This window comes from Pteropus medius, unplaced genomic scaffold, assembly GCF_902729225.1.
Source record: "Pteropus medius unplaced genomic scaffold, Ma_sr-lr_union100, whole genome shotgun sequence".
Classification (NCBI taxonomy): domain Eukaryota; kingdom Metazoa; phylum Chordata; class Mammalia; order Chiroptera; family Pteropodidae; genus Pteropus; species Pteropus medius.
In genome coordinates, this window is record NW_024349798.1 from 5,705,549 (window position 1) to 5,733,230 (window position 27,682).

The 27,682-nt window shown below is 41.7% G+C and overlaps 1 protein-coding gene across 1 annotated transcript in view; it reads right to left on the minus strand.

Moving 5' to 3' along the window:
- Positions 1-25,042, minus strand: part of CREBBP (CREB binding lysine acetyltransferase) — a 118,580-nt gene extending 93,538 nt beyond the window's left edge. Inside the window, 2 exon segments of the mRNA XM_039885162.1 lie at positions 969-1,678; positions 24,736-25,042. Of these exon segments, the coding sequence (XP_039741096.1) occupies positions 969-1,678; positions 24,736-24,820 (795 nt within the window). The 5' untranslated portion in view covers positions 24,821-25,042.
- Between the last annotated feature and the right edge of the window lie 2,640 nt (positions 25,043-27,682).

The following is a 27,682-nucleotide window of genomic DNA, read 5'->3' on the forward strand; positions in this document are numbered from 1 at the left end:
TGTCTCAGAGCTTCTGCTGGTATTTGTTCCTTCAATGGGAACCAGTGAGTACTCTTCTTCTCTTGTCAGCTCTTATCTTTTCCAGCTGTCTCATACCTATCTGGGCATTTGCCTTCCCAGTTCTCAAAGTTCAGTTCCAATTCTCCACACCAGTTGCAAAGCTGGTGGCTGCAAACCCCAGCCCAGGCCTTTCCCTAGAGGAGAGCTCTCAATCTTGCCCAGGCCTCAAAACCACTTCAAGACTTCCTAAAACCCGGAATGCTGGGCTTATTCCCAGTTTCTGAGTCAGTAGCCCTATACTTGTATCTACCCCCTGTGTGATACTGATGCTATGGGTCCGGGGACCCCATTTTGAGAACCGCTGTTGCAAGTTTTCCTCTGGGAACCAATGGCCCATGCTGCCCCCTGGCTTTGGCATCTCTTTCCTGTTAACAGTGGCAGGTATCTGACCAGCCTGAAACACTTCTTTGTTAGTAAACTGGAGACTATGACAACAAACACTTTACTGGGTGGTTGTAAAAAACAAAGAGTATAACATAGTAAGAACTCAACCAGCTAGGTAAAGCAGACTTTACCAAATTCACTGATACAACAAGCTGATTCCCAGCAGAAGTTGCCTCTTTCAACCATGTGGTCCCATTTCCACACATTTTCCTCAGAAGCTGAAAGCTAGCAATCAATCCAAACGCACCTAAGTTTTCAACTGCCTGACACGTACACTATTCTACTTTTGGTTTCTTTTAGAATTCCCATTTTAAAGACATGGGGCAGAGAGATCTTTAACCTGGAAGAAGGGCTCCAGATACCAAATCTGTTTCTTGCAAGTGGGAAGGGCAAGAGGAAACCTTGAAGGAGGAAAGGAAGGTACTACGTCGTCCCATTTTATTACATTGTCCCATTGCACCAAGCTACTTGGAGGGAGAAGTCCCCAGTTAGTAGAAGTATTCAAAAAGCTGACACTCACTTACCTTGGTCATGCCTCCCGTCTGTGCCGTGTTCAGTCCTGCGTGACTGGGAATTTGCGGCGAAACCTGTGTTAACGTCTCAGCCAGCACGCTGCTCGTGGTCCCCTGCATGGCTGGAGCAGGGTACGGCATTCCAGCTCCTCTTCCTCTGCCAGCAGCCCCCAGAGATCCATTCATGACTTGCGCCTGCCCCTGCTGGGCCTGGTTCATTAAACTATGGCCCGAGTTACTGTTAAGGAGGCCTGGGTGGGTCTGATTAAAGTTAGCATTCATGCAGATCCCAGGTCCAGTCTGCGATGTGGCAGGGCTGCTGGTCACCAGCCCCACTTGCTTTTGTGCTTGCGGATTCAGTGGTTGGGAAGCAGGGGGAGTGGGCCCAGAGGTGCTGGCTGCCTGCTTGGGCAGGCTGGGGGCTGAAGAATCTCCTTGGTTCAGAGGGCTCTTGCCCATGGCACCCAGGCTGGCCATATTCGCATTGTTCGGCTGCCCTTGAGCCTGGCCACCAAGGCCCTGCTGCACCGGGCTGCTGGCACTCACATTTCCTATTCCTGGGTTGATACTAGAGCCACTGCCTCCACGCAGAAGCTCCGACAGTTGTTTATGTTTGGAAGCAGCATCTGGAACAAGGTTCCCACTGTTTAAAAGGCCTAATTCTCCATTGGGGATCAGCTCATCAGGAAGATCATTTTCCAAGTCAAACAATGATCCAAAATCTAAAAATTAAACAGAAATGGAAATGAGAAACTAAGCAATCATAAAAGCTCTCCAATACTCCTATGATTTCAAACTTAAAGCGGAATGTAACACAGAACACTAGTATATCCTAAGACTAATGTAAAAATGATTTGAAAGTTCATTTAGGAAAATAAAACACAAGAATATTTTTCAAATTCTGAAGAAGGAAAAGTTAAAGAGAAGGGCCAGATCTATTAGATTTTGATATATTTTAAAACAACAATTAAATCGTGATATGGGGACAAACACAGATATACAAATTAAGGAAAAACAATGGGAAATTTAAAAAACACTGAATTATAATGTTAAAATGCTTTTAAGAATGTATTATGTAAAAAGCAATTGGGCATCAGGCTAGATAAACAGCAATCCGGAGAAATTAAAGCCTAACCTTAAGTGATTACATATTTAAAAGGTAAATTATATATGTATACACACACACATATAAACTAGCCCTAACAGAAAATGAGATTTCTTAAAATGTTGAAGCTTCAGAAAATAATAATAAAGACGCATACGAATTTAAAATAGCTTAACAAAAATAGGAGCTTAAATAATATTTGTATCATATGAAGGGGGTTAATGTCAATCATACAAAAATATGAGAAACACCTTGACTCCCAAGTATAAATGCACAAAGAACAAAGCAGGTAAGTATCATAAAGGAAAATTAAATAGTAAACTAAATAGATCATCCTTCCTGGTAAAATCAAACACGAAAATTAAAACAACTCCTTTTTTCTGGCCCTTCTCAAAGTGACATTTCTCTAACATGAAGTCTATATATGTCACTTCTAGTCCAGCAGCGACCATGCATTCTTCAACCCACAACAACCTGGCTATGCACGTATGTACAAAGAACAAGGTATGAAGAAATACGTTCATGTAGAATTATCTATAACATCAAAAAACCAGCAAACAATAAACATATGAAAAGATGCTCAACATCACTAATCATCAGAGAAATGCGAATTAAAACCATGATGAGATATCACCTAATACCTGTCAGAATGGCTATCATCAATAAATCAACAAACAGGTGATGGCAAGGATGCGGAGAAAAGGGAACCCTTGTGCACTGTTGGTAGGATTGCAAACTGGCGCAACCACTATGGAAAACAGTATGGAGGTTCCTCGAAAAATTAAAAATAGAACTACCTTATGACCTAGCAATTCCACTTCTGAGTATTTATCCAAAGAAATCCAAAACACTAATTCAAAAAGATATATGCACCTCTATATTCACTGCCGCGTTATTTACAACAGCCAAGATATGAAAGCAACCTAACTGCTCTTCAATAGACAAATGGATAAAGATGCAGCACATGTATACAATGGAATATTACTCCCCCCGCAAAAAAGAATGAAATCTTACTATTTGCAACAACATGGATGGACCTAGAAGGTATTATATTAAGTGAAATAAGTCAAGACAGGGAAAGATGAATACCATATGATCTCTCACTTGTATGTGGAATCTAAAGAACAAAATAAGCAAACAGAAAGAGGCTCATAGATAATAGAGAGTATTTTGATGGTTGCCAGATGGGAGGGGTGTTGGTGGGCTCTGTGGAAAAGATCAAGGGATTAAGAAGTACAAATTGATAGTTATAAAACAGTCACAGGGATGTAAAGTGCAGCATGGGGAATACTTGATACTATTGTAATAACTATGTATAGTGCCAGGTGGACACTAAACTAATCAGAGGGATCACTTCATAAATTATATGTGCAACCACTATGCTGAACAACTGAAACTAATATAAAATAATACTATCAAATGTAATTGAAAAATAAAAAAATTAAATAAAATAAAGGGGACAAACTGGCACAACCACTATGGAAAACAGTATGGAGGTTCCTCGAAAAATTAAAAATAGAACTACCTTATGACCTAGCAATTCCACTTCTGAGTATTTATCCAAAGAAATCCAAAATACTACTTCAAAAAGATATATGCACCTCTATATTCACTGCCGCGGTTTAGCCTGACAGTTACAGGCTCTAGACCCAGACTGCCAGCATTTGAACCCCAGCTCTGCTGCTAGCTCCTCACTAATTAGCTGAGTGATGTTGGGTAAGTTACTTAGACTTTCTATGCCTCAGTTTTCTTATCTGGAAACTGGGGGTGAAAATAGCCACCACACAGGACTGTTATGATGTTAAGCACTTAAACAGTGGGTAGTAAGTATTAGCCATTATTATTATTCTCCCATAACAAAGTATAATAAATTGCTGTAAAATAGTACAAAATATTACACACCTATAAGATTATGAAGCCTGTAGGAATGTAGGAAATGTTTACATGTTGTGTAAAAACATGCCAACGGAAACTGTAATGTAAAATGGCATCTAGAGTAAGATTAGAACTAAAGTATATATATATGGGCAGTGGCTGGAAAGTAATATGCCAAAAATAAAGAATTGTCCTGGTAAAGTGGTGGGAGAAATGAGTACATGTAGCTTTCTTTTTTTTTTAAATTAAACATAGCCACTCCTCCTCCCACCACCCATTTTTAGAAAACTGAAGGTTTTTTTCTCCATGGCAACGGACTCTAATGGCTGCTTACCCAACAACCTCCCTTGGCTGGCTGTATCACAGGTTCCTCTCAGGAAGGACAACACATTCCTGGCTACAGGAAAGAGAGTGATTGGAAAAGCCAACAGCACAATCATCTTCTTTGCAGTTGACACAATCCAAGCTAAGGGAACTAAAGGCAAGTTGGCCAAGACAATTCTGGAAAAGTTTATCCTTCCTAATAGTTAAGGGATGCTCATAAAGAGATCTCCCTATTCTTCACTAGATTTCATCACAGAACTCCGGCAACCCTATACAACCAACTGAAAGAGAAGACACTGCTCACAAACTAACAATGGCTGCAGCAAACAATGCGAACATCTCTGAGATGAATTATTTAACCCTGAAACCTTCCTCTCTTCAGACTTTTTGTTACATGAGAAAATTCATTTCCTATCATTTAAGCCACTCAGGATTGAGTTTACTGTAGCTTGTAGCTGAAGGCATCTTGGTATCTCCATCATGTCTATGAATGCAGTTTGAACTTCTTCTCATGGCATCTGAGGCCATCGGGATGTGGCCCCTGTCCACTTCGCAGCCCTTCTTTCCCCTGGCACCTCCCGATGTACCCTACCTTCTAGCCATAACATCGTAAGCTATCACATGCATCAGCAATCTTTCTTCTAGATGTGCTCTCTCAATGGAAACCCTGCCCGCTCTCAGCCCTCACAAGGGATTAGACACAGCAACTATGAAGACATTCTTTAGGCTACCGCTGCAGGACTAGTCCCTCTTTTCAGCCTCCAAAGTTCTCTGTACATAATATGCCTGGTAAACCACCTCTAACACATAGGTATTTCTTATCTGACTATACGAATTAGATATTTTACACACACACGTGCACGTTTTTGTGTAATCTGTGAGAGTAAACTACAGACAGTGTGATCCCTTCCTCTCAAGCACTTCACTATGCGTCTCTTAAGGACACTCTTTTTATACAATCACAGTACATTTATCAAATTCAGGAAATTTAACATTGATACAATACTTAATGTATTGATTGCCCTTACTCGGATTTGGCCAGTTGTCCCAATAATGCCCTTTATCACATTTATTTTCCTGATCTAAGATCCAATTCTGGATCCCAGCACACTTAGTTATTATACCTTTGTCTTCTCCTTTCAACTAGAAAAAGCTCTTCAGACTTTGTTTTTCATAACTCTGACATTTTTGAAAAGTACAGGCCAGTTGTTTTGTAGAATGTCCCTCAATTTGGAGTTGCTTCCTCATAGTTACGGGACACATAAATATGAAAAGACGAGAGCTGACTCCTAGATACAGCAGACAGCTGAGAGAGAACCACTGACCAGGCCTTGCTGCTGCTGATTACCCAGCTTCTGCATCCCAACATGGTTTTGCGGGTTCCATTTCACAGCGTTTATGTTACTATGTTGTCCTCAATCTGGAGATTCATGAAAGTCTCCAGATACAAAGAGCACATGAAATAAGTAAAAACAAAACAAGCCTCAAACAAAACATTTGTGGCCTTCCAGGTTTTGTCCACACGCACACACATTTTTACTCAGTGCTCTTTTTAAAAAAAAAAAAAAAAAATGTGTTTTTTCTAATGCAATGCTTTTTAATCTACAAACATGAAAATGAAACTTCATCTAAACTAGAAGAATGTGGGAGCCATTTATGACAGAGCTGGGATTTCCTTCCTATTTGCCAGGAGGGGGATAAAGAGCTGGTGCCGGAAGTTCTCCTGACTGGCTCTTCCAAGCGTCCTGAATACTTTTCCTAGGTGAGGGTGGCCAGGCCAGGACAACAGCAGGTGAACCCAAAAGAACAGTTAAACACGGCAGTGTCAGGGTCCTTAGTCCAGTATAGGAATTGGAAAAAGAACACTTATAATTGGGACACGTGAGTTCAAATCCTGGCTGAATCAATTACCCTGATGTCCCTAGGCAAATTGCTTAATCTCTGAGTCTTAATTCCCTCATCTGTAAAGCAGGGCATTCCAGGGTTACACAATGAAGGCTAGATGGAATAATTTATGCCACAGATACTGGTTAGCTTATTCTACCTTGCACAAAAACCTTAAAACTTCTTATCTTTAAAAATTCACCCACCATCCTGCCACTCTCAAATTTACCAGTTTTCTTTTGTGGTTTATTCTAGTTCTAGTCCAAATGCACATACAACTTTTACAGTTGTAGGGCATTACAATTTGGGTTCATGTTTTTGTTTTTTTATTGGTCTGCCATATTTTTGTCCACCTTGACTCCTTTGTCTCATCCTGTTTCAATTCAAACACATCTCACAACTGTTCAGGTGCAGGGAAGGTTAACTAATTCTATTTATCTGGTGCTTAACTACTAGTCTAAGCACATATGAACATGTATACACAACTAAATATACAAGGTGTAGCTTTTTAGAAAAACAAGACAGGCTGTGTAAGATTTGTGGAAGGCACATCCACACCATCACTTCTTACCATTACTGTCACCACTTTTCTCTATTCTCTAGTTCAAAAAATTGATAAAAGAGAATGAAGAAGTAAAGCCAGGATGTTGCAACATAACACAGTTATGCTTTCTACACACCAAAGTGTCCCAACACACAGGTTGTGCAATAGCAATCTGAATCATGGGAAATTCCTAAGATTCAAGATTGAGCACCACCACTTCCAATCCCAGGCAAATTCCCTCTATCTGCCAAATCACCAGGAAGCCCAGGAAAGAGCAAAGCTGAGGCTGAATGGGATTCATGGACACCCTGCTTTCTAGGGGTTTACCCTTAGCAGGAAACTGTCACACAGCAAACAGCAAACATAGCCTGTCACACTTCTGCAGCTAGGGACAGAAATTTTCTGTTTCGGAGATTCCCTGCTGCCAAGATGAAGTTGGCCCCTTTCATTAAGCTGGTCTGAGAGAAAAGAAGCTATAAGCTTCCTCATCTCTACAGCTCTCATACAAGGCTGGGGTGTCCACAGCAGTGGCAGAGAAAGGAGAAAGTCACAACAAAACTCTGCCAGCTTGAGGAACAGAAGGTTTTCATTAAATATAATCACAAAGAGTGTATCACTTATAGGTTGTATCCAGAAATTTCATTCCAGGTGACCACTGAAAGACAAATGGTATTCCACACCTGGTCTAAATCCATTCTTATTCATCACGATCAGAAATCAGTATTTCGCCTTGAACAAAGAATGAACTACACCCAGGTACTATGAAAAAACGCTTTTCATTTTACAGAACCGAATACCAGGTAAGTGGCTGAATCAATCAGTTTGAAAACAGTTTTGTTTGAAAAAAGTTTCAAATGTGTCAGCTAAACAAATCATCCACAAAAGACATCTTTTCTCAGGTTTTCTAAAGTCTCTTCTGTCATAATACCTTATATTTTTTCTTTTAATTTTATTTGGAGCCCCAAATTCTCTGTATTGGCAGAACTGATATTTCTGTCAAAGTGTGTACAAACCAGTTTAATCACACCTTCTACTGGTCTTAGAATTACACTACCAACTTCCTGCAATTAACTCATGACCCTATTCACCATGAAAGTAGGGATCCTGTCTATCCAGTGACTAGCATAAAATGTTTGGTATATATTAGGCTCTCAACAAACACCAGCATGCTGAATAAACCAGTTACATAGAAGAGTGCCAGATTTACAGAGGATACACACTATCGGTTTAACAAGTTACTAGTCTAGCCAAAGACATAAATAAAGTAGTATTATTAACATTTAATACCACTTAAAACAGAAACAAAGAGAACAAATTTCAACAATGAATTATCTTGAAATGTTAACATTGTTCTATTCATCTTTCTTTTTACAACTCTTTATCTTCCAGGGGACCAGTCAGGTCTATTTCACTCTCCAGCTACACTTCAGCACCAGTGACCCTCTATCCTATGGTTGATACAAAGATTAAAAGGCATAAGGTAGAATGATAAATGGTAGTATGAGAAACAAACCATGTTAAAGAGTTTAGATGGTTTTGTGTTCATGTTTGTCTACTTCCAAGTATGAAATGCCCCTCCCATGGATATCTTCTCTACCCCAATGAACCTCTTATTTCTCTCTGTTGCGCTTATTACCTGGAAGTGGGGGGCGGGGGGACGAGGAAAGGTTCTGCTTTCTTTAGATTTTCCTTGGCATTGCTTGTACTCTAATCTGACTACTCAAATGCTTAAGTTTTTCAAAAGCCAAGCACTTTTATTCATCTACCCTGGAAAAATTTACAAAAAGAATCAATCCCTAAGTCAAAACTGGATGTAAAAAACTGATATAACAAGGGCAATGCATCCTGCAAAAGCGTACATCTATAGATAAGCAATCCACAAAATGGGAGACACTCTTCACAAAGTTATTACTCTTAGATGCTGGAGACGAATTTGGATCTCCTTGGTGCATTTATTAATACAGCGCCAGTTAGACACTGACAATACAGGAAGCATAATCTGAGGTAGTGAGAAAAGTACCCAGACAGGTCTTGATTCAGCTCTGTCTCTGTCACTTACTACTACTACCTCCCTATGTGTGCGTCCTCAGCTCTGGAAGTGAAATTAGTACCTGCCCCTAGGATCACTGATTAAAGAATTAAACTATACAATGTCTATACAGTACTCATTTCTCTATGGTAAAGGCCTAAATAATCTATAACGATTACAGAATAAATGCTTTGAAAATTCTTGGGGACTGTGAAAATAAAGAAAGGAAGAATTCTCCAACAATGGAGAACTAAAATACAATGATGATGATGATAATGCTGGTGGAAAGAAAAAAAAAAGCAGTTTTATTAGCATTTATGCCATTACAAACAATTTTTATCTAGGCATTTGTGCAAGTTCCCTAAAGACATCTTAACCTTTATTTCTTTTTACAATGACTATTAGGAAATAATTAAAGCAAATTATTTCTAAAATCTGTGATTCAAGCTTTTTTAATGCAAATACACCACCCTGTAATTAGTACAGGATAATGAGTTTTTACTTCATTCTGAACAGTGATCTTATATGAGTAAAAACTCTTGCTCCTTGTAATCACTATCCGCTCAAGAGCCAAAGTGGGGTTGGCTGGGCAATCCACCTCCTTCTAGGCCTTTCTACAGCAAGAATAAGTCCCTGTTCTCCTTGGGCCTTCACTTCATACGTGGCTGACTGGGCTTATTTGAGCCTTGAGTAAAAGTCTGTCACCACCACCACCTTCCTCTCATTGAGGAAGGCAGGCCATGGACCTCAAGTCATAAACTGAAACTGATAATGCATACATGTCAGATTTTACAGTCAAGTGGAATAAGAAAGTAAACAGAAGCAGGAAAAGCTTCAAGTAAGAGACAAATTCAGAGAAGAATTTTAGAGGGAAAAGTACACTGACAAAAGAGAATAACAGAACATGTCAAATGGGCAGAGGAGGAAGACAACAAGCTAAACAGGCACAACGAGCTGCGTTTTGCTATACTGAGTTTCGAGAAAAAGAGCTGCAAGACGGCAGGATTCCCTCTGTAGGTATGTGAATTTGAATAAGTAGGAAGGACCCCACTAGAATGCTCTAAATGAGGAATGGACTTCTTGGGGAAGATCATTGTCAATGTCTATTTACATAATTGTTCACCATACAAAACAGAACATATGACAAAAAAATAATAAAACCCAAGTTCTATCCTCTAGTATAAATAGAAGTGTTGTGTTGAGAGTTATAAGACAATTCAATTTGTTAAACCCAAATTTATAGCAATTTATGAGATGAATATTCATGTTACAAGAGGATGCATCCATGGGGACTCTTTAGATGGAAACCTGCCTAGTAAGTACCTTTAAATATTTAAACACCATGAACTATACTGTCTGAAGTGAGGGGAAGGAAACAAAGCTACTGTATTAGATGGAACTAACTGAAATAAAACTACAATACCTTAGAAGCTATGATGTAAGTCAGAGGAGAAATACCTGCTTTATAAAAAATGCATTTTGTATATAGACAGTCACCAACTTACGATGTTCTAAATAACAATTTTTCGACTTTAAGATGGCATGAAAGCAATACACATCCATATTTTGAATTTTAAATTTTGATCTTTTCCCAGGCTAGCGATATGCTGCTGTGCCGCACTCTTGTGATGCTGGGCAGCAGAACCAAGCCATAGCTCCCAGCCAGGTATGCAGTCATGAGAGTAAATAACCAATAATCTTTCAGCGTATTCATGGCATTAGATAATTGTGACCAACTGTAGGCTAATGTTAGGTATTATGATCATGTTTAAGGTAGGCTAGGCTAAGCTATGATGTTCCGTCAGGTCAGGTATATTTAAATTCATTTCGACTTACGATATTTTCCATAACCCCATTGTAAGGTGAGACGTATCTGTAATTGGTCAAGAATAAGTCTATTTAGGAAGGGTAAAACCTAGTTTGCATGATAATTACCATTAAAATTTGAGCATTTAAATTTTTCATTCCCAAACGCACTTCATGGTTACTCTGCATCAGGTATCAAGAAATCTTGCTTCACTAAATGTTTGCTATTTACTTTCCTTCCAATTAAAGAACCCAAGACAATCCTGATTGAAAGTTCTGTGTCACACTGAACCCTAAAATCATCAGAATTCTGGAATCGCAGTCAGCCTCTTATCTCCATTTGATATACCTAGAAGTTCCAGGAAAGAGCCATTCCTGGACAGTGAGGACAATTTTTAGTTTCTTAAATGTGGTCTGTGTGCTGCCTCCCTCAGCCCTAAAGAGTAGAGAAAAGCTTTCATGAGACAAAAGTGGAACAAAAGGTGATGTCTCAGCAGCAAGCCACCACCCGACTGACCATAAATTACCCAGCAGCCCCTAAACGGTAACCAGATGGTCTGGATCAGAGGGAGTAGAAAGGGGTTCACTCTTCTCCATCACCACGGTTGAGAGGGGTACCAAGACCTGGGTGAGGTGCTGTAATCAGCTGCCTATCCACCTTGCAACCTAATTACAGGTCCTGGAATAAGAGGAATGTGGGGGCTGAGCTAGGATCCAACTTCTGCAGAAGCAACCCCCACCTCAGGCTACCTGGCCACAGTGTAAATACAAGCAATCTGATGCCCAGAGACCAGGCCTGCTGGCCCAAATGCTGAGTAATAGCTGGCAGGTAGCAACACCAAGTCAGGAGAAGGGAAAAGACTTAGAAGTACAAGTGTACAACATACAGAAATGTGTGGACTACATGAGAGCTCACAATGGGAAATAAATGCATTAAGTCCAAAAGGTACACCAACATCTAGACAATGGAATATTATTTGGCACTAAAAAGAAACAAGCTATCAAGCCATGAAAAGACATAGAGGAACCTTAAATGCATGTTACTAAATGAAAGCAGCCAATTTGAAATGACTGTGTACTATATGATTCCAACTTTTCCTTCTGAAAAAAACAAAACTATGGAGACAGTAAAAAGATCAGCGACTGTCAAGAGTTGGGGAGTGTGGAGGATGAATAGGTAAAACACAGGGAACTTTTAGAGCAGTGAAAATATTCTGTATGATACTATAAGGGATATGTGGATATATGCCATTATACATCTGTCCGAACACACAGAATGTATGTACAACACCAAGAATGAACCCTAATGTAAACTATGGGCTCGAGTGATTATGATGTCAATGTAGGTTCATCAGTTGTAATAGATGTGCTACTCTGTGGGGATGTTGATAAGGGGGGAAGCTGTGCATAAGTGGGGGACACAGAGGAGATCATTGCACCTTCCTCTCAATTTTGCTGTGAATCTGAAACAGTTCAAAAAAATAATCTTAAAGGAAAAATAAAGCACACCCTAAAATTATAGATTAATCAAAAGCAACTGAGAGGCACAAAATGATGGAAAATCACAAGGTGAAGAATAATTTATCATCAACTAGACTATATTAATAAATATGCACAAAATGTCTAGTGATAGTGATGTCTATGCTGGGTCTAAGTATGCTGCTTTTAAAGCTTTAAGAATAAACTCTTGGAGAACAATTTGATGACATGATCAAAATTACAAATGCATAGTCCTTTTAACCATTAATTCCATTTTTTAGGAATCTGTTCTACAAACATACATATAACTGTACAGAGCCATTCACTGAAGCACTGTTTGTGAGAGGACAAGATTGGAAATAACCTAAATGTCCATCAGTAGGGAGCAGATTAAATCAATTATGGCCCATCTCATACAAGGGAACACCAGCAACTATGTATAGAAAGAGATAATGAGGGAAGCCCTCCATGTGTTGCTATGCACGGGTTTGCTACAATGTGTATAGTATGCTACCTTGGGTAAAGAAAAAGGAAGGAAGGAGGTAAGGAAGCCTTGTCTTCTTAAAAGAGATAAACCCTGGAGAAGAGCACAATCTACTTACATCTATGGGGAGTAAGTGGAAGGAGGGAGGCTCTCACTCTACAAATATGTGTCCTCCTCTGATTTGTGAACCATGTCAGTGAACTACCTGTCTTAAGTAATTAAAGAAACTGATTTTTTTAAAAGGCAGCCCCTGTGGTGTCCTGGCCCAGGTCATTAGCTTTAGCCCAGGTAGTAAATCCTAGAATGCTTCCGGGCATTCCCAGTTCCAACTGGACTGTTTACAGTTTAAGAATAAAATCTGAAACGAACTCCATGTTAGTTTAAAACATTTTTAGTATTCAAATGAACTTAAAAGGTAGGAAAATAAAATGTAAAGAAGGACTTTCAAAAGTACTATTTTTTCTATAGTAATGTGACAATCTACCTACAACATTTTGTACCCAATGTAGTAGTAAGATAAATATTGCTCACGTCAGTAAAGCTGATGTTATTTCAAAACACTCAAAGAAACACTGGTTGGCTGTCAGGTCTTGTAGCTTCCAGCACATCAATGAAGAAACCTCTTATAAAAGGATTCTGTTAAAATTGGAGCTTGTGACAAAGGAAGTGATGACTGGACATCACACTAAAACATAATCACATTTTCAAATCTGGATAGCACTTCTAAGTTAATTTACACTTTGGTCAAATCATTCTTGCTAAAGGTCTAAAGGTTTTGAAACAGGAACTACCCAAAATTCTACTTCTCATCATTTAACAGATTCTTCTAACCACAAATACTGAGGGTGTTTTGCTTTGGATTTGGTTTACTTTTTAACTAGTTTTACACGACAAAAATTATGTTTTGTTTTGTTTTTTTAAGCATTCCGAAGAACATAAAGTGAAAAGTAGAGAGCCTTCCCAAGCCATCCCCACCCCCAAGATAAAAAATTTCTAGAGATTTTCTTTTGGAAATCTATACATGCATTAGTATATATCGTTTTACACCTAAAAAAGATCTAATTATCATTTTTGTTCTCCATCCTTTTTATGTAATGATTTTCAAATTTCTCTTAAGTACCCTCTCCCAAATCCACAATGACAGAGGACTCAGATACTCCTTTTCTGAAGGACTTCTGAGTCACCTTAGTGTTTTGTAATCTAAATTAACTAAATTAATGAAAAGGTCTGAAGTTAATATGAATATTCTTAGAAGTCCTACCAAAGAGGTTGATTTTTACTTTATCTGCTTGATGTGGAAATTAAGTTACAGATATCTGTAAATCAACTAATAAGATGGGTAATAAAAACCAGTTTTTAAGAATCTTTTCCAGAAACTGGGAAACTATAAACAGAATTTTGGTGTGAACTGGTTGCATGACATGTAATATGACAGTAACAAAACCTCTAATATTGTTTGAGATTATATGAAATTAAAATTTTAAAACCTCGATTCTTCCTATTTATACAGTATAGTGAAAACACTAAAATCATTTTAAGTACAGCACCAAAATATTTTACCATTTACCAAAAAAGGACTTTTTATTTATGTACAAATGTATTTATTTATTTTTAGGCAATTTTCTTCTTTTTTTTTTTTTTAATCCCCCCCCACCTACGGATGTTGCCGTCTCCCCTTAAGAAATGGATCTCTGAAGGTGGGGCGTCTCCTCCCACACACTCGCGGCGTGCACCCGGGGCCTGGCGCACCCAGAGTATGGACCTTGGCTCCACTGGGGCACGAACCCAGGACCTTCTGCGTGTAAAGCAGATATGCTAACCACTACTCTATGGAACCACCCCAAAAAGGACTTTTAGAATGAAGACTGCTCTTCAAATATTAATATTTCTAACAGTCCAAAATGCACTTATAGTGGAACAAAATGTATAACGTGCACCTTTAGAAGAGAAAGCATGTGCTTATACACATGCAAAGAATATCTCTAGAATGATATACCCTGGTTGCCTGTGGGGAATAGAACTAGGTGACTCCAGAAACAGGAGAGGGAAGTTTTTTACTAATATTCTTTTGTACTTTTTGGAATTTTGAGCCCTATGAATATGTTACTCATTCAAAAGAATTTTTTTAAAAAATCTTTTTAAAGAAAATTCTTTTTGTTCAAAAATTTCCTCACATCTTAAGAACACCATTTCTGATTTTTAAGCTGCTTTTCATGAGGCCTTTTTCCTCCCACAAATGGGGTTTGGGAGGAGAGAAGGTAGTTGTCAATTCTCCTTGCAGATTGGAACATGGATGGAAAAATACACCTTGGAAAAGCATATCTAGACTTCTTCTAATTCCCCTAGAAGCAATCAATGGGTTTCTAATTTTGTATTGTTTTAAAGCCCTAAAAAATGACCTGGATTCCCTAGTCTGACACTGGAGGCTCTCCACAATCTTACTGGCTTTCAGATGCCCAGTTTGACTCCCCCTTATAGTTCATCCTGCAAGAGCTGCAGTGTCCCTCCTCTAAAGAAGTTTCTCTGACCTCCCCACCTGAAACATCTGGTTCCTTCCAGTCACAACTCTGATCTCAGTATGCAATCAGACAGGGTTTGGTAGGGCTGCTGGATTGCCTACCTATACCACTACACTGTTAGTTCCAAGACAGAGCCATCAGTGTTATCACCATAGCCTAGCACTATCCAATACATAAGCATGCTTAATTTGAATTACATAAGACATTTAAATATTTGTTGAATAAAAGAATTAAGTGTTAGAATTGAGATTGGAGCCCAGGCCCACCTGAGTCCCCAGAGCAGGGCCACACCAGCAGTCTCCATCTCTTAGAAGCAAGACCACATTACTTTTAAATGGTAGCCCACTGAATGTAAACCAAAAACAAAACTGTGTTTTGCAAAAACTGTTACACACTTGAGAGTTTGTACCCCCAGACCTTCACACGTGATATTTATGCTTTTCCCTATGCCTAGAATATTATCCCCCCACAATCTCCTGTTCACCCTAAGGTCTCAGTGCTAATGCCACTTCCCTCAGGAGGCCTTCTAACACCCCTCAGAACAGACTCTGTCCTGTACCCCAGAAGTCCCCAACCTTTTTAGCACCAGGGACCGGTGCTCCTATGAGAATCTAGGAGCCTGATGATCTAAGTGGAGCTGAGGCGGTGATGATAGCGCTGGGAAGTGGCTGCAAATACAGATGAAGCTTTGCTCACTTGTCTGTTTGCTGTGCAGCCGGGTTCCTAACAGGCCACTAACTGATATTAGTCTGTGGCCTGGGGATTGGGGACCCCTGCTGTACCCTAATCATGCAAAACTAAATACTCATTTAGTATTTTCGAAATGAGTGAATAATCCCAAATTTAAAGCAATAAATATTTTTTAATTTCTATCTTTAAAAGATAGTCCCTTTAGAAGAACTTTGTCTTTAGATCATAAACATCTTAAAGAAAACTCTAGACAAATAAGTAAATGTACTTAGGACTGTGACACATATGGCTATTTACATTTATATTCATAAAAATTAAATAAAATTTAAAATTTAGTTCCCGAGTTACATTAGTAACAGCTCAAGTGCTCAACAGTCACAAGTGGCTAGTGGTTCCAGTGGACAGTGAAAATAAAGAATATGTCCATCATCACAGAAAGTTCTGCTAGACCGTACATACAGATCATCATGAGAACGCCACCATTTCAAACAAATAAAATGTCCAAACTATTCTCTTATGGTTGAGAAGGAATCAGTTTTTCCTTAAACTTTCAAAGATTGAGAAAATCACCAGTGTGAGTTAAAATACTGAATTATCTCTCGATAATTTTAATGATTTCCTCAGATTTTTTTTTTTTAAGGGAAGCTCAACTCTGGGCAGTCTGTGCTCATCATTAAAAAAAACAATTGCAGTAGTAGTAGAGGCACAACCAAAATGACAAAAAAATCCAACAATACTTTACATCCTTCTGTTATTTTCAAGAAGAGAAAATTCTCACGATACAGCAAGGAGTTAAATTCCTTCAAGACTAGTGGTGACTGAACCAAAGAGGAAATTAAATTTCACTGGTTATTTCTTTCAACCAATCACCCAGACTAAACTGCATAGTGATCCCAAGGCCATTTTCTCCCCTATTTCCTGAAAAAGAAAGACTATTTTTGTAATTTCACCATATTTGTTTTTCCTTTTTTTTCTGTCCTAACCTAAATCAAGTCCTTGTTCTGAAATATTAGAAAAACAGTTCTATTTAGACTTCAATTTTCCAATAAAAAACAACTTTTAACTACAAACACAGACTGAGTAAAGGGTGTCAAGCTATGACCAGTTTTGTTGAATTCTCAGCTTTAATTCATTCTTCTGCAAACTGGTACTGAGACTACAGTAGCCCTGGTGCTGAAAGCAAAACAAGAAGGGAAGGCATCTTCCCATTTACTTAGCAAGAAACTTCCGTGGATCTGGTTCTGGTTAGACCCCTAGCCTACATCATCCCAACTTTCACCAGCCTGAAAGGTAGGTGACATCTATATTTTTCCACGCAATTAAACAATAATAATAGCTGCTACAACCTGCTATATGCCAGGAACCATAGTAGCCCCACTATACAAATCTAACCAAAGGGAAATTCTAGGGGGAAAAGATTCATTTTAGAGATGAGACGACTCTCCCGCCACCCCACCAAACCTCAAATGTAAAGTTACTGGCCCATGTCACACAGTTGAAGAGCTGGGAGCCAAGATTTAACGTCCACTCTGAGCAGAGGCCAGCACTCCCTCCTCCTTACTACCACGATGCCCACATCCCATATAAAAAGCTCTGACATTTCCTTCAACTCTGAGTCATGGTTAGAAGGTTCTACTTTTAATCAGGTGACAAATACTCAAAATATTTTAATCCAAAAGAACTGGGTCAAGCCCTTATACTCCATAATCATCAAAGAGAACTCTAATATTTGATAGATTTCTGCCGTTCCTGAGTGTTATCATTCAGTTTGTAATCAAATACCCAAATCTACTTTATTTAAATATTGGACAAGCCTCTCTCTACAGGATATCATAAAGAATAGTAGCTTATTTTCTTGCTATTTCACTGGTTGTTCTAACTACAACGTTAACATGTATAGGTGGTACAGTTTTGTTAAGAAAAAAAACCAAAATATATGGTGGGCAGTGCAAAGGGAAGCTTTTGAATTATAAAAAGAATCTGCTTTACAACTCAATTTGTACAAACCCATTAAATACCTATAACTATTAACACCTACTGTATACAGCAAGGCACAGATATATTTAAAAAATTGGAAAATTAGGAGATTTTCAAACAGAAGCAGATGGAATACCTAGAAATAGTTAAATCACATTTAATCAAATGATATTTTTTCATCATTAGATACTACTTAGTGATGGTTCAACTAACATTCTTTTGACTACTGAAAATGAAACACAGGGGAAAATGTCACATGGGATAATATGCAAGTCTTTCTAAGGGTAAGGTTTAAAAAGAATGCGACTTTTAGACATAAAGCTCAAAAATAACCTTGGCTCCCAAATTTAGAACCAGAAAACACCCAGAAGGCAGTTTTTCAAAGACAGCAATAGTCATTCTCAATATTGTCTAAGAACCTGTGGGGAGGGAACCACTATTGCTTACTTCCATGTCCAAAGAGCTTGCCCCCAAATATGAGTGAGTCACTTCCACTCAAAGCTCTGCTCTGCTCCCACAGGAACCCTGTGCATGGCTCTATCCCAGCCTTTCTGTCAGGGCATCACAGCCTTCATGCAAAGTCAAATATGCAAACCCCCTCTCCTTCCCCAAACAGGCACTGGCAGAGGGCTCCAATGTGAGTATGTTCTTAAAAGTTAACCCTTAGGCTGAATTGGGAAAGTGTGGCATCCCTTATCCCAGTTAATGCAGGGGCTGTGGACAAGCACGCAAAAGACCCAAGGAGCCATCAGCTGTGAGAGGAATTCTGAGGGAGGCGCTGGAAGGAAAAGGTCTTAAAGTGGGGTGAAGAACACCAGGCACATAAGGCATCATGGCCAGGAGTTTGAGAGCTTATGAGAGACTGGATGGGACAACCAGAGAGGACAAAGCTGAGAGCCTTGGGTGGATCACACTCTCAGAGACAAAACTGCTGTGAGTAGCCAGAGTGTCTTTTCCAACAATAAGAAGGCACAAAAAACTAGCAGGCTCCCCAGCTGCCTGACTCCTCACTTTGACTTAGCAGGAGAAGGCCCAGGAGGCACCAGACTCCAGGTGCACAGAGGGTCCACCAGGCTACTCCTGGTGTTTGCTTCCCTTAGTCAAGGCCCCTCATCCATTCCCCAGGTCTGGCTCAGGTGCTACCCTCCACTCAGACACCCAGCCCTGGACTTCTACACAGAGGCATTCAGTAAAGCCCTCTTTGGGTCACCCTTTCTGACTCGTGCCATTTTAGCATTTGATTGCACTATGTATTATTTTCTCAACTTTTGCCTCTAAGTCTTACCTTGTCAACACATTCTAAGCTACTCAAAGGCATCAATCAGAATCTTTCTGCCTAACAGGTACCTCAGACCAAGTACAAAATACCCAGTAAAGAAAGAGAATTACATATTCATTTGATATTTAACCAGTCCATGAAATATGCTTAGAAATTAGTAAGAATTTTCAGAACACACCACACCTCTTAAGTTTCTGCCATTTTAGAATTTCAAGGCCATTGTGTTCCTATTAAAAAATACAACTGAAAACGGAGGCAAAAATCAATTGTATTGATTATATAACTCTTGGCTACATACTCACTGAGTGGGCTACACTACAACAGATCTGCCTACTCATGGGCCTGTGTGGCTATGTGTACGTGGCTAATGTCAGACCATTGACAAACTGGTCTCTAGTCCAATCAGCTGAGCACGCCAGTAACTCTGGACTATAGGGCATACCCACTTTCCCTAGTAAAAACAGTGCTGGCATATTTCACATATCAACCTTCATAACCATCCTTTCAGATGGGAATGGTTATTACCTCTATTTTGCAGAAGAGAAAACGGAGGCTCAAAGAGCTGATGTAACTTGCCCAGGGTCATACTGCTAGTAAGGGAGGAAGGGAAACTGCACCCACTGGGCCTGGCTGCAAAGCCAGTACTCTCATGCCCCACGCTGACCAGATAACACCACAGCTTGTGCTGCCACCACCAAGGGGCTGTGAGAGCCCCAACAGGCCATGGCCTGAGCATTCCTATGGCCAACCAGGTTGATTCACAGGTAAAAATGCACATGTGCACATCTGTACCTCAACAGAACTTGGGATTAGGACAAAAAGACCCTAAGATTTGTGGCAATCAGCTAAAAGCAAAATCTTACAAGAAACACTATGAGAACTTTGAAGGATAAATACTGCACATTCATTCACCCATTCCCTCAACTATTTCCAGAGAGCCTAGCATGTGTCCGGCACTGCTCCCAACCACGGGAATGTGGTTGTGAAAAACTCTCACAAGCTCTCACGAAGCTGTTCACTTTTAAGATTCATTGAAAGGTGCAGACTCGGAGGACATAAGATGAAGAACGAAGTAAGAAGGAAATACTGTGTGAGCCACTGGCATCGACAAAAAGCAAAATGACAAGCAAAGGAACTAAACAATCACTTTAATTAAGTTAAATGGTTTTTTTTTGCTAAATAACCTGATTTTAAATTAGTTACAGAAAACTGTAACAGAGGAACAAAAAAGACACAGAGAGGGGCTCCCATGAGCTTTGAAGTGAGCCCAGACTGCATAGCTCCCCTTGCAGCTCACTGGGCTCAAGAATTAACACCCCGGGTTCCCTTGCTTCGTGGCCAGCAGTCAGACGAGCAAAAAGTAGGTGCTCAGAAAACCTGTGGTGGCTGCTGTTCGACTGCTTGTCTCTGAAGCCTTCAGAGATGGCTGCCACTGGCACAACTCTGGCAGCCCAGTGTTCCCAATGGATCCTCAGAGCATTAGTCCCACTTTACATCAGGGCCGGACACTGCAGCCCGAGAGCCAAATAGTAGTTTTACTGGCACACAGCTGCACCCATTCCTGTAGTATTGTCCAGGGCTGCTTTAACGCTAAAATGGCAGTGTGGAGTAGCTGTGACAGAGACCATATGGCCCCCAAAGCAGAAAATACATCCTTTGGCCCTTAACAGAAAGTTTGCCCACCCATATGTTACATAGAAAAGGTTTAGGAATGGTGCAAACTACAGTCCCTCTCTCCAAGACCTCCAGCCCATCAGTACACAACAGCTCTGGGAAGGCCTACGGTAAAGTTCTTTGGCTATTCCCAACGTCATGTGAATGCAAAATCTTTTTTTGAGAAAATACCTCTTTACGTGCCCTCTGGTTTCTTGGAATATTCTTGTAGTGCTGGTTTGAATAAGAAAAAGAAGTGGTGTCCTGACTAATGTTGCCCCAAGAACTGAACTGGCTTAAAACAAGCTTTCCTAATCTTGCTTTACACAATAAGGTATATTTCATCTTAATAAAGGAAGGCATACTTTGGCAAAATTACTTTTAACTATTTTGTTTTCAAACACACTAAATAAAAATATAAAGTTGGCACTTACATAGTCCCAAGTAATCGCATATTTTGTCACACAACTACAATGGCACAAGTCAGAAGTTGTAAAATCTCTGGCTAACAATCTAAGCATCAACTTCAGACTACAGAATTAAGCCTCAGTTCCTTTCTAACTCATTTTCAATTATGCTTAAGAATTACGGAATCAAATGCGAATGCTGAACAGGAGTGATTCCCAATCTTTTAATCGACTGCCAAAGCACCCTGGGAGGATTCATACTCACCCACCATCACCCAACAAACTTCAAATGGAGCCAGTGTTCTTGCTCCTCTCCCAGTTATTTAAAAGTCTCTGCTCTTCTAACAAGTTTTTACTTGCAAAGGAAGTCATGGAAAGCCCTAACTCTATACGTCTCTACGAACACTTAAGATTTCCTATTTAATCAGAAATTAACTAAGAGATGAAATAATCTGACTGGTCCTCAGTTATTTACTGCCAATAGCCATGAAGGTGAGACCACACATTGCTGTTGCCAGAACCATAAGAGGGAGTCCCTGCCCTGCACCCCTGGCAAGAACACGCCCCCGCTTCCCCCATAACTGGTTACAAACTTTCCCCATAGGTATTAAATTCACTCCCTGGAGTTATGCTATTGAAACTTGCCAAGTAATGCAGTCTCCTGGATCCACTATTCAAGTAAATTTCATGTTTATGGATGTGGATTTTAAAACAGAATATACTGTATAAACCTATTTACCTTAATGACCTAGGTTTGGTTCTGGTTTTGACTTCCTATAGTCTCTCAAGTATGGTTCCTCACCAAGAAGCAGCAGGAATAGTTATCTTCCCTTTCTGCCTCATGGGATGCTGTGATAACCAAACTGAGGTGATGGGGAGAAAAGCACTCTTGATACGAAAAGACTGCACATACATAAAAAAATCATTTTGTTGTGAAAGGCATTTTGACTGATAACCATATTTACCACGAGCTTTCTTTAAACATGGTTTTCTATTGCATTTAAAGGATTCACATTATAAAATATAATCACAACTGCTTAGGGACACTTACACAGATGAAATATACCTATGTTCAATTTTCAGAAGGCAGTCTTAAAAAACTTCTTTATAGTCTATTTGTTGTATGTAAATTTAGTCTCAATTAAGCTGACAAAAGTCTACGGCTTGCCTGGATATTTTTTCTCCTACACGTTAAATCATACATCCCTGTTGCTGAAAGACACTAATATGTTGTTTTAATTTGGACATATTAAATAAAGAAGTTTCCAAAACACATAACTATATACTGGTAATACAAAGTCCTACTTCTCATAAAGTATGAAAGTAATGAAGACTACAGTTGTGAGAAAGCGTTTAAGCCTTCAATGTAAAAGAAGAAAATACTACTTTGACAACATGACACCATCAAATTCTGTGCCACTTCAGAGCTGAGGTCTAGGTAGGGTGAAAGGACTGTTTTTCCTTCTTCCTTTCTGCATCACCTCTGCATGCTCTCCTCAGAAGCCATCCTGACCTTTCCCGCCTATGATCAGTGGCAACAGAATTTTCACTCAGAGATGCTACACATCCATGCTCCCTCTGCTAGACTGCAAACACCCTTTGGGCAGCACTCTGACTGGTAAGCTCCCCAATGTCAGAGGTTCTGGTCTCTAGGCCAACAGCCAGCCTCCAGACTCATCTAAAAGACACCAATGACTCCATAGACAAGTCCCCACAGAAATGCACTGCATCATGGCAGTCCAAGGAGCTCTTATATCTCAGGCCACCAAGGCCTCCTCTCACTCCTCCTAACCACCTCAGCTCTTCTCATACAGAGCTGCCTTCCCTCAAATTTATCACACGAGCGTAAAAGAACCTCCCATACCTTTCAAGGATCAAAATTGGAAAGGGGAAAGAAGTGGGCAAGAATAAGAAATCATTTCAGATAAACTCTGTTGTGATTAGCAGCACATTAAGTAAATATCTGACCATCCAATAACAAAACTATCCAAAAGGCCAACCTCCGGGATCTATCTTGGAAACAACTAGATATATTTAGTAGGACAAACCTTTTTGTTAAGTCTCATGTTACTAATTTGTTCTTCTGTATAAAACAAAATCTTCAATAACCTCGTTCAATAGCAAAGCTATTCAAAAAGTTACCAGTTTCAGAGGACAAGCTTCAAAGCTAAACATGCCTGGTATGATCTACGTTTCACATGATTAAAGATTTTTTACTCAAACATTACAATGTTAATGAAGAACATTTAAATCATCTCGCTTCAGATTAAGTTGATTTTACAAAATTAACATAAAACTCAACTCTTTATCATTAAAAAAAAAGATTAGTAACTTTTATATTCCACAAAACTTATTTACTTTCCCTGTTTAACAAATTTCATTTTAATTTAAAAAAAATCTCCTTATGACTGAATTTTAAAAAACTTTCTCACTTCTACATAAATATTCTAGAAATTGTATTAAAATCGAAGCCACAAAATTCAAGTTTTGTTTCAACAGTAGAAATAGATTTTTAGATCACTAGTAGAAATATGCTAGTGGATAGTCACAGAAATATTTGCAGAAGCTGAACAGCTGTGTCTACTGCAAATCTGAAGGCATTGCTGCAGCAATAAAATTCAATTTGGACTCATTCATTATAAACTGATTTTCAGATGCTGCTATTGCAAGACTGGACTGGAGAAATGCAAGCTGCGCGGGAGACAGAATCATTCCCAGCGGAGACAAGTTTTTACTGCAAAGGAGAGCTCTAAAAGAGGAAATACAACTAGTTCACAATGTTAAACATGAACCAACCAAGAAGAACACAGAATTATTAAATAAATCGAAAACTATAACACTTCTCATAGACAACTGATATGATTACCTAAGAAAATTTTCAGGGAAGCTAAACAATGAGAAGATGATTTAGTCAGTATCCTGCTAAAAGAATTGGTTTTGAAAAATCGTAATTCCTGCATTCCTTAACATAAATTTTTTATACATCTCCACCGTAAAAGCAACACAAGCTCAAATAATGATTGCCGCCCGAATTAATCTATTTAACTTTCTTTTAAAGTTATACATGTGAAGTTAAACACATCACAGCAACTTTTAGGACATCTTGCTAACGACGTGTGGGTTGTGAAAAATGGAATGACTTAGGTGAGCAAACAAGAGTTTTCAAAATACTACTAATGTGCTCCCAAAGAGCACATTCCAAGAAACTTCTAAGTTTTAACTCACAGGCTGGCTGCTGCTGAGTGTATTCTGGTCGCAGCGTTATGTCACCGGTTCAGAACACACTTGAGGTCCCCCTTTCGGCTGCACTATTTCCTTCTCCAGCCATCAAACTTACCCTCCGCTGTCATCCCTCCAGACGACCACGCGTGTGTCAACACACGGCGGCAGAGGGAGGCGTAAGGAATCACCACGCAAAATAAACACGCTCCACGTTACTTTTTCCCTGTAAGTACTACTCAGTTTACACGCGAAGGCTCACCAACTCCGGGAAACCTGAACGCACCCGGGCATGTGCTGTCCCACTCGGGCTCCACGACAATCTTCCCACAAACTTCCCCTCTCTGGCGGGTCTCCCGGGGAAGGGGTTGCGCAGGCCTCCACCTTAGGGGGGGTTCTGCACGCCCGCCGCCAAGTTCGGCTCTCCCGCGGACACTCACCTCCAGGAGGGGGGCCTGACAGCGGCCCCCGAGGGCCCCGGACCCCCGCCCGGTCCCCTCCTCACCTGTGCTGTCATTCGCCGAGAAGCCGGGCGAGCTGAGTTTGGCTCTTTTGGGGTTGGGCGGTCCGTCCAGCAAGTTCTCGGCCATTTTCACCTGCTCGCGAAAACAGCCCCGAGCACGGGCGACGAGGCCGACGAGGGCTCCGGGGCGGGGGTCGGCGCCGGCCCCGGCCGGCTGCGAAGGGAGAGCAGCGAGCGCGAGCGGCGAGCCGCGAGCGAGCGCCGAGGGAGAGGGAGGGCGCTGGGCCGGGTGGGGGAGGCGGCGGCCAAATCTCAGCCACAGCAACAGCGCCCCGCAGCGCTCACCGCCCGCCCCCGGCCGCCGCCGCCGCCGCTGCCGCCGCCGCCGCCGCCGCCGCCGCCAGCCGCGGCCCCCTCATCCCCTGCCCGCCTCCCGAGCGCGACACTCCGCGGCGGGGGCGCCCCGGCCGCCCCCACGGGCCCGGCTGGCAGCGACGGCGCCCGGCCGGCTGGCTCAGGCAGTCCCCGGGAACATGGTTACGCCCTTCCACTCGCTCCCCCCACGCCCCACTTAATTAATTCGCTCAAAAGCCCGACCAGGGGCTCGAATCGCTCCTGCTGACCCTCTCACCCGTGAAACCTAATGCGCAAGCAGGGCCACACTCCTTCACCCGCCGCCACCCACCCCCCCAGATTCCGCCGCCATGCCGCCGCCGCCGCCGCTGCCGCCGCCGCCGCCGCCGCAGCTCGGGAAAACCGAGCGAGGCGAGCAGGAGCCACTGGAGCAGGCATAGGGCCAGGCTTGAACAGGACCGGCCGGGCCAGGCAGGCCCTGGGTGCGCCAGCGTTGTGGAATTTGGAGGTAACGGTGAAGTGGTCGCGCTCGAAGCCCCGGTCGGGTCCGCGACAAGATGGCGGCTGTTGATTCCTCAATTAAAAAAAAAAAGAAAGTTTTTTTTCTTCTCTTTCCAGAGCCTGAACGGGGAGGGGGTGGGGGCGGGGCACGCCGGTGCGTCACCCCCCCGCGGCGTCACCACGCACGGCCCCCGCCCCGCCCCCTCCACCTGCGCCGGCCGTGGCGGAAAGAGCCGAGTGTGCTCGAGCAGAAGGGCCGAAGGCGCGGCCTCCGTGTGTTAGGCTACCGGGCGGCGGCTGGGCCTGCGGGACTCCCGGCGCCCGGCCGGGCCGCCACTTTTGTTCAGACCGCGACTGGGCTACGGGGCCTGGCAAGGACCGGGGGCGGCGGCCTGGCCGAGACTGGACCCCTAGGCGCGAAGTCGGCGCCAGTCCGGCCCGTCCGTCCCTCTGGGGCGACTCTGCCCAGTCCCGGCTCTTCACTTCCCTGCCTGCGACGTCCGGGGAGACCCGAGCCAGGCCTGGTCACTTATCCTTGCCGGATGCCAGCGACGTGTGGTGGCCTCTGCAGGTTACAGACCGTCTGCAGGTCCTCCTGCGAACTTGTGCATATGGGGAAACCGAGGCAGGAAGTGGCAGGACTGGGATTTGAACTCCTCTCCCCCAAAGTGAAATGAGGGAGATGCCCCTGCTCCTCAGCCCACTACTAAGCCCCTGCTCCCCAGCCCACTGCAACCCGGCCCTCAGGGCCGACACCGTCACCTACCAAGGGTGGTGGTGAGCGCTGCTCCTACCCCGGGCTGGGGCGCGGCCAGCCTGTGCCAGGCCCAGAAGGCCGCTTACATCGGGGCCCCGACAACCACTTGGGAACTCCACAGATCCTCCAGACAGGTGTGGGGTCCGGCTCCTGTGGCCACTTCCTGCGGAACAGTTCCAAAACAACCTAAAGTGTTCGCATCTCAGTCTTAGATGCTTCTCAAAACTTCCGGGCGACTCATCCTGAAGTCCTTATCTGAAAGGTATCATGGGCAACCAGGTTTCCTAAGCCAGAAACCAGTGAGTCAAAGTGGACTCCTCCTTCTTTCTCCACCCACCACACAGCCCAGTCTCCCCCGCGTCCTTTTACCTGGGGAAGCGGCTCTTTCTCCCCATCCCACTGCCCTAGAGTCATCCAGTACCGCCAGAGGGGATATGGTGGCAACTTCCCACTTATGTGTACCCTGCGCTCCACATTTCTCCCCACACAGCACCAGAATTAACTTCCTGGAAAAAGAACTCTGTTCAATAACTCCTTTACATAGAAAAAATATATATATAGATATAGATACAGATATAGGTATATAATATCTATATAGACATATGTAGAGATACAGATCTAAAATCTCATTTAAAAAAAATGTATAGCCTGTTTAAAATATATATACCCAAAGAGATTGTCTTAAAATGTCAAGACTGAATGATCTTTCTATGTTTTTTTTAATTTATATTGTTCGAAATCTTGTACTGCCCCACCCCTTGCATCTGTCTTTTCTACTTTCTATCCTTTATTCCACCATCACCTCCAGTAGGAAGTTCTCATCATTCAGGCCTTGCAAATGCTGTTCCCTGTGCTGAGAATACATATGTCTGGAAAACTCTTAACTCATCCTCCAAGACCCAGTTCAAATATTACCTACTCCAGGAAATCCTCCTAGCCCACTTAGACTCCCACAACGCTCTGGGTATATCTCTGTGAGGGCACATCTCACACTGTGTCATTATTTTTTTCATTCATTTATGTTTTTATTTATCCATCAAATATCCCTTGAGAATATCCTGAGATCACTGCCACTGTGCTAATCTTTCGGCCGAAGAATAAAGAAAGCAATCCCTAAATAGCAAGACCTGGAAACCATAAACAGAAGTATGCAAGAAGTCAACTTGCACAGTCAGGCAGGAAGTGTACCAAGCCATAGAGTAACACAGGGCTGGCAACACCCTGTATCTGAATGTGCCATGTGTGCCCCTCTCACCATAAATCCATGGGCCCCTTGAGGGCAAGGGCCATGCCTTAGTTATAGAACAGTGCCCTCCAAAAAGTATGTTTGTAGAATTAATGCATGAATGAGTAAATACTGTCAGGTCCCCCTGAGTC